At 40.8% G+C, this 12,383-nt stretch overlaps 2 protein-coding genes across 5 annotated transcripts; both read right to left on the bottom strand.

Annotated features, from left to right (window-relative positions):
• Nucleotides 1-46: 46 nt before the first annotated feature.
• LOC103981660 (uncharacterized) lies at nucleotides 47-2,133 on the bottom strand. Its single transcript, XM_009398402.3, has 4 exons — nucleotides 1,336-2,133; nucleotides 999-1,238; nucleotides 835-926; nucleotides 47-758 (listed from the first exon to the last, which is right to left on the bottom strand). Exons 1-4 carry the CDS (start codon nucleotides 2,131-2,133, stop codon nucleotides 47-49), a joined length of 1,842 nt encoding a protein of 613 aa, XP_009396677.2.
• Nucleotides 2,134-2,760: 627 nt separating this feature from the next.
• On the bottom strand, nucleotides 2,761-12,206 carry LOC135645525 (calcium-transporting ATPase 10, plasma membrane-type-like). 4 transcript variants are annotated; one of them, XM_065163989.1, is made up of 15 exons: nucleotides 12,098-12,206; nucleotides 11,660-11,723; nucleotides 11,504-11,576; nucleotides 11,366-11,431; nucleotides 10,265-10,332; nucleotides 10,001-10,171; nucleotides 9,746-9,838; nucleotides 9,514-9,664; nucleotides 8,764-9,073; nucleotides 7,044-7,098; nucleotides 4,963-6,914; nucleotides 4,714-4,872; nucleotides 4,101-4,272; nucleotides 3,714-4,012; nucleotides 2,761-3,173 (listed from the first exon to the last, which is right to left on the bottom strand). In XM_065163989.1, exons 9-15 carry the CDS (start codon nucleotides 8,938-8,940, stop codon nucleotides 2,925-2,927), a joined length of 3,063 nt encoding a protein of 1,020 aa, XP_065020061.1. In that variant the 5' UTR covers nucleotides 8,941-9,073; nucleotides 9,514-9,664; nucleotides 9,746-9,838; nucleotides 10,001-10,171; nucleotides 10,265-10,332; nucleotides 11,366-11,431; nucleotides 11,504-11,576; nucleotides 11,660-11,723; nucleotides 12,098-12,206; the 3' UTR covers nucleotides 2,761-2,924. The 4 variants fall into 4 exon arrangements, with proteins under 4 accessions (XP_065020061.1, XP_065020051.1, XP_065020071.1 ...); XM_065163979.1 differs by having other exon boundaries at nucleotides 8,764-9,664; XM_065163999.1 differs by having other exon boundaries at nucleotides 8,764-9,664; nucleotides 11,366-11,427.
• Nucleotides 12,207-12,383: the final 177 nt, after the last annotated feature.

Below are 12,383 nucleotides of genomic sequence, written 5' to 3'. Positions count from 1 at the left end.
ACATGTTGTACCGATTAATCTTCCTGTCTTGCTCATGCTGGTTCTGCTACGAACTTAGCATCAGCTCCCTGTCTTGCTCCTCATCAGGTGTGCTCATGCTTTCCAGAGCAATGGCAGCACTCTCCACATGCCGCAGAAGCACGTTGTATATCTTCCTTCGCACTCTCTCGCATGCTTCAGCTTCGTCCTCCTCCGACAGCACGCCATCTCTGAGTCTGTCCCTCGGCCAGGAGCTGATCTCCTTGCTGGTGATGCTGTTTAACCAGCCATCGACTCGCTTTAACTGGCACAGCAAACCTGCCACTTCCAGCTCGCATCCATCGTATCCGGTTTTGCTCTGGATTGAATCCAGAAACTTGTCGATGTATCTCAGAAACCATCTGTTGTACTCGTGCTGCAATGTGTTCGACGCCAGCAGCAGGCTGCTCCCCTTGGCCAAACTATTCTTTGTTCTTCCTCCATGACTTGGTGGTGCTTCCGAAGTCTCAGGAAGAGCCTTTACCTGCGTGGGGAATCGTACAAGATCCGACTCCAGAGCTGCTTTGACCCACGAGATGGCGCAGCTTTTTCTCTCTGCTGCAACCTTGCCCACTGATCTGGCCGAAGCAGGGTTGTAGTTGCATGAACTCGGCTGGGTCGATCTTTCTAATGACTGAGCGATTAATCTGGTCTGCCCCAGCGTATGGTGAAAGTTCAAGAACCTGTTGACCATGAGCTGTGGATCGCCATCCTTGTCGGACTGCAGCTCTGAGTACGTGCTGCAAATGCCAAGTAAAAAACCACATGACATGTTTACAGAGACTCTCAACTTCAAGAAATCTAATGCTTACTTGCCTCAAGCACTCGATCAGTTTATCTGCGGCAGATGCCTCCAGCAACGCGTCGATGGCAGCTTGCAGTGATGAATCTCGCTGCCTTACGACCTCCTGCACAAGTGAATCAATCCACGGGGTCATCACTGACATCTCGACGAGAAAGACATATAGTGAATGGAGTACCTTCCCATGCCTCATCAAGTTTGGAGGCAGCGAAGCCCAGAGGACGCCGCCATCCGATGAGCAGAAGGAGGTCGTCGTCGTGGAAGAGATTTCTGTGCTTGCTTTATCTGAACCAGGGAGCTTCCACTTACCGGAATTACCAAGCACTTTGAGAGCCTTCTCGGTGTTTCTCTGGAAAGCTGCTGGTGCATCATCTTTCGGCATCAACCTTGCATGATGAGCTAACCTACTCGGAGAAACCTATCAAGGTCATGGAGCAGAGCAATCAATCATTTGGCAGCAAGTCGACAGAGTTCTTCAGGGAATGAGGAGAAGGAATGGCAGCTGCTAAGCTTACACTTGCGCTTCGACTCTGAACTGTGGGTTTCGCCTCTCTTCTCCGCTCGGTGATCCTCCCTGAGGCGTGCCAGCTTTTCCTCGCCTTCGTCGTGCAGGGAGACGGCGACGAGAAGGAAGACGAGGCGTAAGAGAATCTCGACGACGCGGGAGACGAAGTGCAGGAGAATCTCGAGTCGTCGGAGTCGTAGGTATCTTCATCCATGCACGGAACGGTAAACTTCTGCAGCTCGTGCAGGGCGTCCGAGCTCCTCCTCTCTCGTCTCTTCGCCGCTCGGTTCGTGGGCGAAGGGGCGAAGGACGGGGAGCTCATGCCGACCTCGCTGATCCGGTCCCCCACGCTCGAGTGGGACCTCGAATGCAGCTGCCGCTTCTTCTTCTCGGGTGGGGGCAGAGGAGGGGTGGCGCTCGAAGAAGCAACCGGGGCGGCGCAGATGAGGTCGACGGTGTCGTGGAGGCAGGGGTGGCGGCCGGCGAGGAGGCGGAAGTCACGGAGCACGGGAACAGGGGAGGCGGGCTCGAGGCGGCGCACCTGGATGAGTTGGCCGAGCTGGAGGCGGTCGGCGAGGATGAGGTCATTGAGGTCGGCAGGGAGGGAGACGTAGATGGAGTGGGAGGAGTCGGAGACCTTGATGTAGAAGCCTTTGTCGGGGCAGAGGTCTGGGCCGGCGACGGCGGGAACGATGCCGGTGATCTGGAGGACGGCCGGGGTGGCGTGGAGCGGGCGGCGTGGGGGGTTGCAGGATGATTTGTCGTCTTGGAGGAGCTTGAGGAGGACGCCGGGGCTCAGCGACGCCATTGGCGACGAAGAGAGAGAGAGAGAGAGAGAGAGAGAGAGAGAGAGAGAGAGAGCGTTATGGGAGAAGATGGGAGAAGGGAAACGGTTGACAGTTGCCTTTCGCGGTTTTGGTGGCGGTAAGAGCGTGCATTTTAATGGTAATGGAAGGAATACCAAAACAGAGGAGACAAGTCGAGAAGGAAAACACAGGCGGATGGAATAGAGGGGGAGGAGGGTTGGCAACAGCTCGGATTTGATGCCATGTATCGAGAATAAGAGCTGTGCTATTGGATAAGATTCCTCGAATTCGAGTATTATCTTACGTAAATAAGACTTTTACATCATAAAAATTATAAATAAAAAATTTAAATATATTTTATTTATATAAAAATATTATTTTATATAGAATTCAATGACGGAAAACGATCATAAATAGTTAAGACATTAAGACTTACATTTGTCACTTTCATACGAAGATATATATATATATATATATATATATATCCCAAACATTTACCTATTGAAAGCATGCATTCCACATATGATACAATCAGTTTTGAGGACTACATCCTTGAATTCACATCAAATTGCTATTTGAAGAAAAACAGTTGCCTCTGCCATAAAGGTTAAGAGAAAAACAAAAGTATCGAAAAGACAGTTAAAATTATTCTTATGTTTTTATAGAATGTTCTTGCAACTGGCTCCATGGTATCCTCTACAATCGACAACATTACAAAATCCATGGAGATAGCTATTGACACACAAAAATCTGTTGTTAGATGATTAGGGAAATCTCCTAAGACTCTGATTCCTTACTTGGAACCCACAGGAACCATCTTGATGGCAGCAGAAATAGGCATACCAAGAAACCCAATGAACACACAGGCAAACCACTGATATAAAGTCAACGGAGTGGTGTTCGCGAATTCTCCAAGGAACTGAACGATTATGAACTGTAAGATGATGGTACAGGTGATGACAGCCACGAACATATAATTCCCCAATATGCCATGGAACACATCGATCTTTTCCATTTCTCTGCAGCTGATCTCATTGAATACCTGCATGACAAGCTCCCAAGTTCAGATTGACTCGAGATTTTGAGATTGGTATGTTATGTCACTTTTTGGCCTCTAATGATATAAAAGATGCTGCACAAGTCTTTTGCATAATTGAAAAGATACGTTCTATATCCAATTAAAATGACTGACATAATACATGGTGCAGAGCCAACTAAAATAATTTTGTCAAGTTTAATGATAAAGTTATAGTCAACCACATTGGTGTATCAACAGCCACATCCATTTTCATGTCTTTCAAGCATGTAGATGATATGGAAGCTCTTGGGTCCAAAATGAGGTTCTCGTCTGAATTAGAGTGACTGTTCATCTAAATAGCAGTTTACAGACAACTGGTTCTTAAATTATGGTATAAAAATGCTAAAAGTTAGTTTTCCATACGCAGGTTTATCTCATGTGCTGAAGAAATCAGGAATTTGTTTCATAAAATAAAAATTATGGACAATGTCTTTTAGTATTTATCATATTCTTTCAAACAGGTAGTAAAACAAAGAACAATAAACATGAAATTTGTGAGTTTACCTGACAAAAGACGAAGGAATTGAAAATAAGAGTGTTTAGTGCAAGATCAGAATCAGGGCCCTCAAGTTGAAACAGCCCTTTCCCTTCTCTCTGGAGATACCATATCACAATGAACTGGTACAAGGCTTGTCCTAGGATGTTCCTCCACATTGTGTTACTAATAAAACCGCCTTTTCTTCCAACAGGAGATCTTTTCATCAATTCATCATTTGGTGGCTCAGTGGCTAATGCGAGTGCCCCAAGTGTATCCATAATCATGTTCACCCAGAGCAGTTGAACGGCAGTTAGCGGAGCATGTCCTAATACAGAACAGGCAAATGAAAAGAACAATGAGAGAGAATTTTGAGGTACACCGGAACTTGATACCGTTAAAAGGGCTAACTTTACCGGTTATGCAGGCCGAGGAGAAGTTTACAATTAAAGCAACAACATTAACAGTCAGCTGAAACTGCACAAACTTTTGAATGTTTATGTACACTGAACGTCCCCATTTTGCCACAGTTACAATAGTTGAGAAGTTGTCATCAAGAATAATAACATCAGCACTTTCTTTAGCCACCTGCATATCACAGTATTTTGCGAACAAATTCATGATAAGATTAACTAAAACTCAACTATGCAATAGACTAAGAGATACTGCAATTTATGGCATTAACAGTAACTGGGCTCCTTGACCATAAATAGTTGAACCAAAACAAAGAGAACTTATGAAGCTAGGGCACAACTAAATTTATCAAAGATTATGAATATGTAATTTAGGAGTGTAATCAAGGCCCAAGTCATAAAAAGACCTTTTTAACAAAAATAAGACTACATACTTTGACCCTTCTTGGATCCTACCATGAGAAATAGGTGGACACCAAAAGGCATGGACACTTATCTTACATGCTCCACCAAAAGCAATATGCTTAAATATTAGGTCAGAAAAAAAAATACTACTTTAATTTCCACAGTACCAAAACAATTAATATCTATAACTTGGATATGTCACAAACACTACCTCAGTTCCTGCAATTCCCATTGCAAGCCCAATATCTGCCTCGTGAAGTGCTGGAGCGTCGTTTGTGCCATCACCAGTCACAGCAACAACTTCATTGAACATGGTGCGCAGATGTTTCACCAAGGTATGTTTATCCATTGGTGAAGATCTAGCCATCACCTGGTAAGTTAATAGATTAGAGAGATAATAAGAAAAAAAAATCCACTAATCAAAAGAATGTTTTTAATGATAATGTATGAGAAATAGAACCTGAAGTCTTGGTATTAAATCCATCATTTCCTCCAGACTCTTACTCCTGAAGTCTGGACCTTCAATAGCAACCCCATCATCAGTAAGAATACCACATTCTCGTGCAATAGCCTTTGCAGTGTTTATGTTATCTCCTGTAACCATTCTCACAGTAATTCCGGCAGACCTGCAAATTGCAACCGAATCTTTTACACCTGGACGAACAGGATCTTTGATGCCAACAATTCCAATACAAGTGAATCCATTAATAGGGATTTGTTCATCAGCTGTGAAACCATTCTCAATTTCCATGTAAGCAAGGCACAGTGTACGGAGAGCCTCACTGGCAAAACTTTCTATAGTACTCTTGAGTTGACTGAATGTTGATTCATCAAGCAGGACAGTGTTACCTGCAGAATCTAAAACCTTATCACAAGCAGCCAATATAATTTCTGAAGCACCTTTACAATGGGCTCTGTATCCTCCTCCTGGAAGCTGGAGAACCACTCCCATTCTCTTCTTTTCAGAATTAAATGGTTCCACTTTGACAATCTTAGTCTCCTGACGTGCAACCTGGAAATCCCCACCTAGTAACAATCCAAATTCCAACAGTGCAGTCTCAGTTGGCGTTCCAAGTATTTCAAGTTTTCCAGCTTGGTTGATAACAACTTCACCGCCAGTGTTATAAAAGATGGATTGCATGAGTACTTTTAGAGCAACATCTGGAACCTGGGAGCAAACATGTTTTATTTCTTCATGATTATTAACCTCCTTGATATTCCCACATATGCAAGCTTTCACAACAGTCATGTGATTGGTTGTCAATGTACCTGTCTTGTCACTGCAAATAGATGTAGCTGAACCCATAGTTTCACAAGCAGCAAGATGGCGGACCAGTGCTCTGTCATTCATCATCTTTTTCATGGCAAAAGCAAGGCTCAAGGTTACAGCTAAAGGCAATCCTTCAGGAACTGCAACCACTACAATAGTGACTCCAACAGCAAAATACTCCAGCAACTCTAATGCATCATCTGCTGACCAGCTCAAGTATGAACCATGTTGAAACTTATGTTTGATTAGTCCTTCAGCAAGCACTGCAAATGTCACAACTGCAAATACCAAGCCAATTTTCCCTATGATAGTGGCAACTCCGTTCAGTTTGACCTGCAATGGAGTTTCATCATCTCCTCCTTCACTAAGGGTGGCCATCAACTTACCCCATTGTGATCTCATGCCAACTGTAGTTACCAGCATTTTACAAGATCCATCTTGGACTTTAGTTCCAGATAAAAGAAATGGATTGTCAGCATTCACATTGACAGGTTCACTCTCTCCTGTTAAACTGGATTCATTGATCAATAAGGAAAATCCAGACATGAATAACCCATCAGCAGGAACTTGATCTCCAATTGCAAGATGCACTAGATCACCAGGAAGAAGATCATATATTGAAATCTTCTGTCTGAAGCCATCACGTGTAACCTGTACAGATATCTTCTTCTTCTCCTTATCCAAATCTTTGAACTGTAAAGATTGTCGGTAATCACTAGTTGCAGTAACAAAGACAACCAACAGTATGCTAGCCACAATGCCAAGTCCATCATGTGCACCTTTTGGCCATCCTTCTGTGGCAATGCCAACAATAAGGGATATACAAGCACACACAGCAAGAATTATGAGAGTCATGTCTTGAAGTGCTTCCCAAACAAATATCCAAAAACTCCGAACCTGGCTTTCAGTAAATTTATTTACTCCATAAATATCTTGCCTGTGTTTCAAACTCTCCTCTGTAGCAATTAGTCCATTTGTTGTTGATGTTGAAAGTTTGTCCGCAATACCATTAACACCACCATGGACTTTCAACTTCTTCACATCATGGCCTTCAACTATGGAACCCAATTCATCAGGGCAAATTTGGAAGCCTGCTTTCTTCACTTCATCAGGCACAATGTACTCACTATGCAATGCAATACCTAAACACATTTGTTAATGCAAAATTGTAAGAAAAGATTGTAGAAACAAAAACATCTTTGAAGCCAAGAAAAGAAACTATGTCACCATGCCAACTTTAAGACTACATCTCAGTATCAACAACGGATTACCATGAATAAATTGCAATGCGGCTTTTGAAACCAAAACAGCTACTCGCAATTTCTCCTGGAAAAGAAAAAATAACTAATCAGTCTCCCTATGGAGAAAGAAAATTGTTGTACATAAAATAAATGCCAGACTTATAGTGAACGGGCAACATTATATAGGTTGTAGCATATCTCTCACTGCTACAGTCAGTGACCATGCAGATATGGAGCTAAGTCTCTTTGTAAGGGATTAGTATTCTAAATCCAACAAGCAAGGACTGAAGATGTGTACAACGATTTGAAGTTCATCAAGTTTCAGCAAGCAAAGTAGAATAATTAGGTTCATTAACTTTTGGAGTATGTCAAATGAAATATTCTATCAGCGATATCAACTGAAGGACAGAAAGCACAACTGAAGTCTAGGGCCAGTAATTAAGCTTGGTTTGAGTATACACAAGATGATCCTCAACGACACTATAGACTAGAAATTAATTTCAAGCGTGGTTCAGGCTTGAACATAGCTATGCCTGATCAGACTAGAATTGGCTCAAATATATGTGTCTGTCTTTGTATTTGTGTTTGCATGCCAGCCCATATGTGTGTATTACTTGTATATATCCTCGAATTACATCAAAATGGTTGTAATGGATGGATGATGTAGTTGACTCAGAAATCAATGAGTTCTTTTATGTTTGTTGGTTTTGTAGTTCTTTTAACACATGAGGCAATTTTCGTAAGACAAAATGTATAACACTGGTAAGGAAGCTCTCATAGTAAAGGATTTGTTGATATAAAAAAATTGATACGACTCATTCTTAAAACAAAATATTATGACTAGGTATATTACATATCATCTAAAAATTCTATTTCAGTAATTGTACCAAAGCACAAGCACCTAACGATGAGGACTTTGGGATGAGTTAATATATGTGGTTTCACCCTTTTAAGCAAAGAGGTTGTTTTCATGATTCAAATTCTAGTCGCCAAAGATCACAAAGTAGCATCCCAACTGTAATTTCTATTTTATGTGTTTTGTTGCATGTACCTTTTAAGTTATAATAAAAAAACACTTATCTTTCATCATTGAAAAGTTAATGTATATAAGTAATAAAGATCAATTAAATAAACTAAAGCAAACCTAACTGAGGCTCATGGAAGGTATGGGCGAAGCATGGTTTTCACTAATGAGCTATTTGATACAGGCTCAACTCAGCTTGGTTTGAAACTAAACTCGATCAACCATACAACAACCAAATATTGATCTTCTTCTAGGCCCAGATTAATTTCAAGCCACGCTTGTGGATCGGCTTGTAAAGCTCAGATCAACTGCAGCCATACAGCAACCTCAGAAAAAGGATGCTTCCAAGGAAATTAATCAAGGATGATTATTAGAGGTGTTGTTGCAACATTAAACCTAAAAGACTTTTTCACTTTTAGGAGCTAAACCATGAAAAAAAAAATATTTCTACTGTTCTCTAAAAAGAATATCTAAATAAATGCATGATTATGTGGCAACTCTGAAATCAACCCTAAACAGAGTCAAAAACAGAAGTAAAACATGAATGATACGAATTAAACAAGGACTATCAAGATGTGGGCTAGCAAGATGGCCATAACATGTTAAGGTTCATGGTTACACATCAAATTAAAAGCTTAAGATGATGGATGAAACAGGGTATGTCAATTTCAGCTCTAACAAAGTGCCAACCACGATCGAGAATGTAAAGCGGGGGTGTACGCGTACATGGTTCGAGCGCTTCATGGCGGCGGCCTCGGAGCGCTTGGAGAGGTTGGCGGTGAAGCGGAAGCGGCGCTTGGGGTTCTTGACGACGCCGACGAGCTTCCGCCATCGCTCGAGCGACTCCTCCGTCGAGTTCTTCGACTTCACCCCACCGAAGTTCTCGTTCAGGTAGCTCTCCATCCTGCCTCCTCGGCCCCTTCCTCCTCTTCCTCCTCTTCTCCAGTGGCTACTTGTAGCCAAGTCCCGAGTGAAGGGCTCGCTTCCAATAAAGGCCTCAAAAGCTCAAAACTTCTTCGCGGTTTCTACGACAAGACTGCGATGTAGGAGGAGAAAGGAAGGTGAAGAATAAATTTCATGGAGGGAGGAGGAAGGAGGAAGGTAGGAAGAAGGGGAAAGAGACGTCGATCCGAAATATACTGAAGGGAGGGGGAGTGGTGGCAAAGTTTCCATGCATTTGGAGGAAGCGACCAGGAATTGTGGAGTCAAATCAGATCAACTCAAAATTATACGCACGGGCCGGGAACCAATTAATTTGGGGCCAACGGAGACCCAAATTATTATTATTATAATATATCTTTAATACATTCGAGGGATATATAAAGACCAAAATTGATACTCGGGAATGAGATGAAAGGATATAAATCAATATATCTTGACTCATAATCATGATCGATTATTATCGTTATTTTTATGATTATTTTGTTTTCTTGTGGACCTTTTTATCCCAAACATGAGAAATTTCTTGGGACTTACTGTACAAGTCTAGTCTTGGGAAGAACTCTCTTGTTTGTTTGCGAGGTCAACTGAGTAAGTGATGGATCAGATCAACTCAAAAGATCTTGAGATGGTCCAATGTCCAATCTCGAGAACAGGAGCAGTAGTAGCTTGAATTTCCAACTGCATTCTAAGTAGGAGGCAAGCAATTGCATGTTACTCAATAGGGAAAATTTTGAGGACAAACAGCAATGAACTGAAAAGAGCTTACAGCTTATGTTCTGAAGCGACCAATGTGCATTTCATGAATTTACCCATAAGAGATCTCAGCTTGTAAGCCTGGATTAGGATAAAAGCACCCTTCCTGGTCAAGATGACTAACTTGTCAGTGGAATTGCTTGTGAGCAAATAAATGTGCTAAACTTCACTTTATTAGCATAAAATACTTGGATCTCAGTAAAATTTCTCTCTCTCTGTTATGTACAAAGAAAAAATGTGTTCCCAGGACAAGGAAAAAACACTGAGCTGTAGCTGTTTCTATCGAGATTTAATCTGCTTTGGATAGCTCTTTGACAAATGGTTTTGTTTCTATAAAGCCTCTTTCACTGTGGTTGAACATTGCAATGTAGATACATGTTTTGTTAAGCTTCTTGATCTCATCCAATCCAACCATCATCATGAAGAACGACTCCCCAAGCTACACAAACAGAAATGAGGAACTGATAATAGCATCTCATAGAACACAGAGAACACAAGCACTGAGATTTGTGATAGAATCAAGATTGCTTACACTGTGTACCAATTTGTCTAGATTGATTTATTTGCATCTATACTTGAATCATTGTCTCCTCTCTTTTCCTGCAAAAGAAAATAAGAACCATTCAATATCTCAGTAGACAGAAGAGATGAACTTTGCTTATATAATCTATTGAAGAATGTTTTGTTGAGAACCAGTTGTGTGATGAAACGGTCAGTTCATGAAAGGTCATTGCCGCAGGATTATGTTGGTGACAGATCCACTGATTATGATTCACATTTTAAGGAAGTGAAAGGATGCTACCGTGAAGATTTGTAGCTTTGTGCAATAATACCTAACAGTAGCTGAGTCTTTTAGGTCTATGCATATTGTCCATGCTTATAGGATAATTGTGTCATGGATTACATTGCCCAGGATTAATTGTTCCATGTGTATACAGCACAACAAAACACTTTAACGTGACTGTTCATATCTTATAATTTTGCTGCGTATACTTCCAATTTAAGTGCAGTTCCTTTTAGTTTCAATTCACATAAATAAACAGTATTTCCATAGCAATTTTTTTATTTAATGTAAAACTTTAATGCAATAATGATCTAAATTGAAGCACACTTAACCAATATTCTTCCGGATATGATTGTGGAAAATACATTTCATATTTGAACCAACAACAGATTTCTAGATGCGAGAAAAAAGATGTAAAAGCCTCAAAATTATGTTGTAACTTGGTCGTTAAAAGAATTAGATGGAAATTCTAAACGATGACTTGGACATGTTGAATTGAAAAGAAGTTATGAAAATGACAATAAAAGATAAATTCTTCTTTGATTGTTGTTGACAAAAATTCAATATGACACGAAATTGATGTTTTACAAGAGAGACAATCTCAAAGTTATAAACAAACTTTCATAATTAAGAATCAGAAACTGGAACTCCATTACTAAAATACTGGTATGGACAAATTGCTATAAGAATATAACCGAAAAATTGAGAACAAGTACAGTTTAAAGGAAAGAGTTCTCTCTTATTAATGACACCAGATGAGTCCAAAATTCATCTGATTGATTTTAACATACTACTTCAGCAATATAATTTTGTAGTAAATTTTGAGAAATATATGATAAACAAATGTACCTTTTTTAACAGGCCTTTTATATACATGAGCTCATACAGTTTCTACATAAGCATTTCTTCCTCTACCTTCACATGAACAAGATCATAATAATCAGCCAATTTCATAGTAGTCTGGTAGATGCTAAAAAGATGAAAAACCTGAAGCCGATGTAGCTCATGTGACATCGCCCGATACGCCTCCACGAGGACTTCACCTTGCTTCTCCAAATGCCTGTACAACACATATTCATGCTGAATTGACGATTCACAAGAATACAGTAATAGAAAATATCCAACTATGCACCCTCAACTTACTTAAACATTTCTGCTGAATGTTTTGTGTCCATCGTGAGATACAAATCTCATCCCCAAAGTTAAACTGCAGGTACCAACCACAACAAAAAAAACATTAGGCATATTTAAATCCTAATAAAGCTCTAAAGTTTCTGTTGGTTCAATTCCATCACATAATAGTGTGATCAAAAGATAAGGAACGCAAAAATCAGAGGAAGAAATTATAAAAGGGAAAATTGCGAACAGAGAAGGCTTATGTTTGCACTCTGGAACATATACAGAACAAACTATCAATTACCCAACTACACTCGATGCTGTAAACCACAACGGTCGTAATCCATCCTTTGCAATTAAACAATACAAAGATAACGAAAGAATCGATCCATGCCCTAAATAAAAAACATAAGGAGGAACAAAGAAGAATAATTACATGGGAAGACACCAAGTGAGCAACAATACCTTCGAGAACGAAGCGGGATCGAAGGAGGAGACACGAAGAACGCAGTTGTGTTCGCCCTGCGAACTATAGCGCCGGGCGGCTAAAGGAAGAAGTGGAGGTTTTGGCGGAAGCCGAAACAAAGGGAACGTAGTCTGGTACCTAAGTCAGGTATGGGCGCCTATTCGATCCGATCCGCTAAGGTTAGGTCCGATCCGGATCCGAATCCGATTTTAATTAAATGATTTTTCTGGCTAAATTTGCAAAGCTTCCGTGGGTCAAGGGAGGATCAGTGTGTACAATTATAAT

The sequence above is a fragment of the Musa acuminata genome, chromosome BXJ1-4 (assembly GCF_036884655.1).
Source record: "Musa acuminata AAA Group cultivar baxijiao chromosome BXJ1-4, Cavendish_Baxijiao_AAA, whole genome shotgun sequence".
In the NCBI taxonomy this organism is placed as follows: Eukaryota; Viridiplantae; Streptophyta; class Magnoliopsida; order Zingiberales; family Musaceae; genus Musa; species Musa acuminata.
This window is presented reverse-complemented; position numbering and strand designations above follow the sequence as displayed.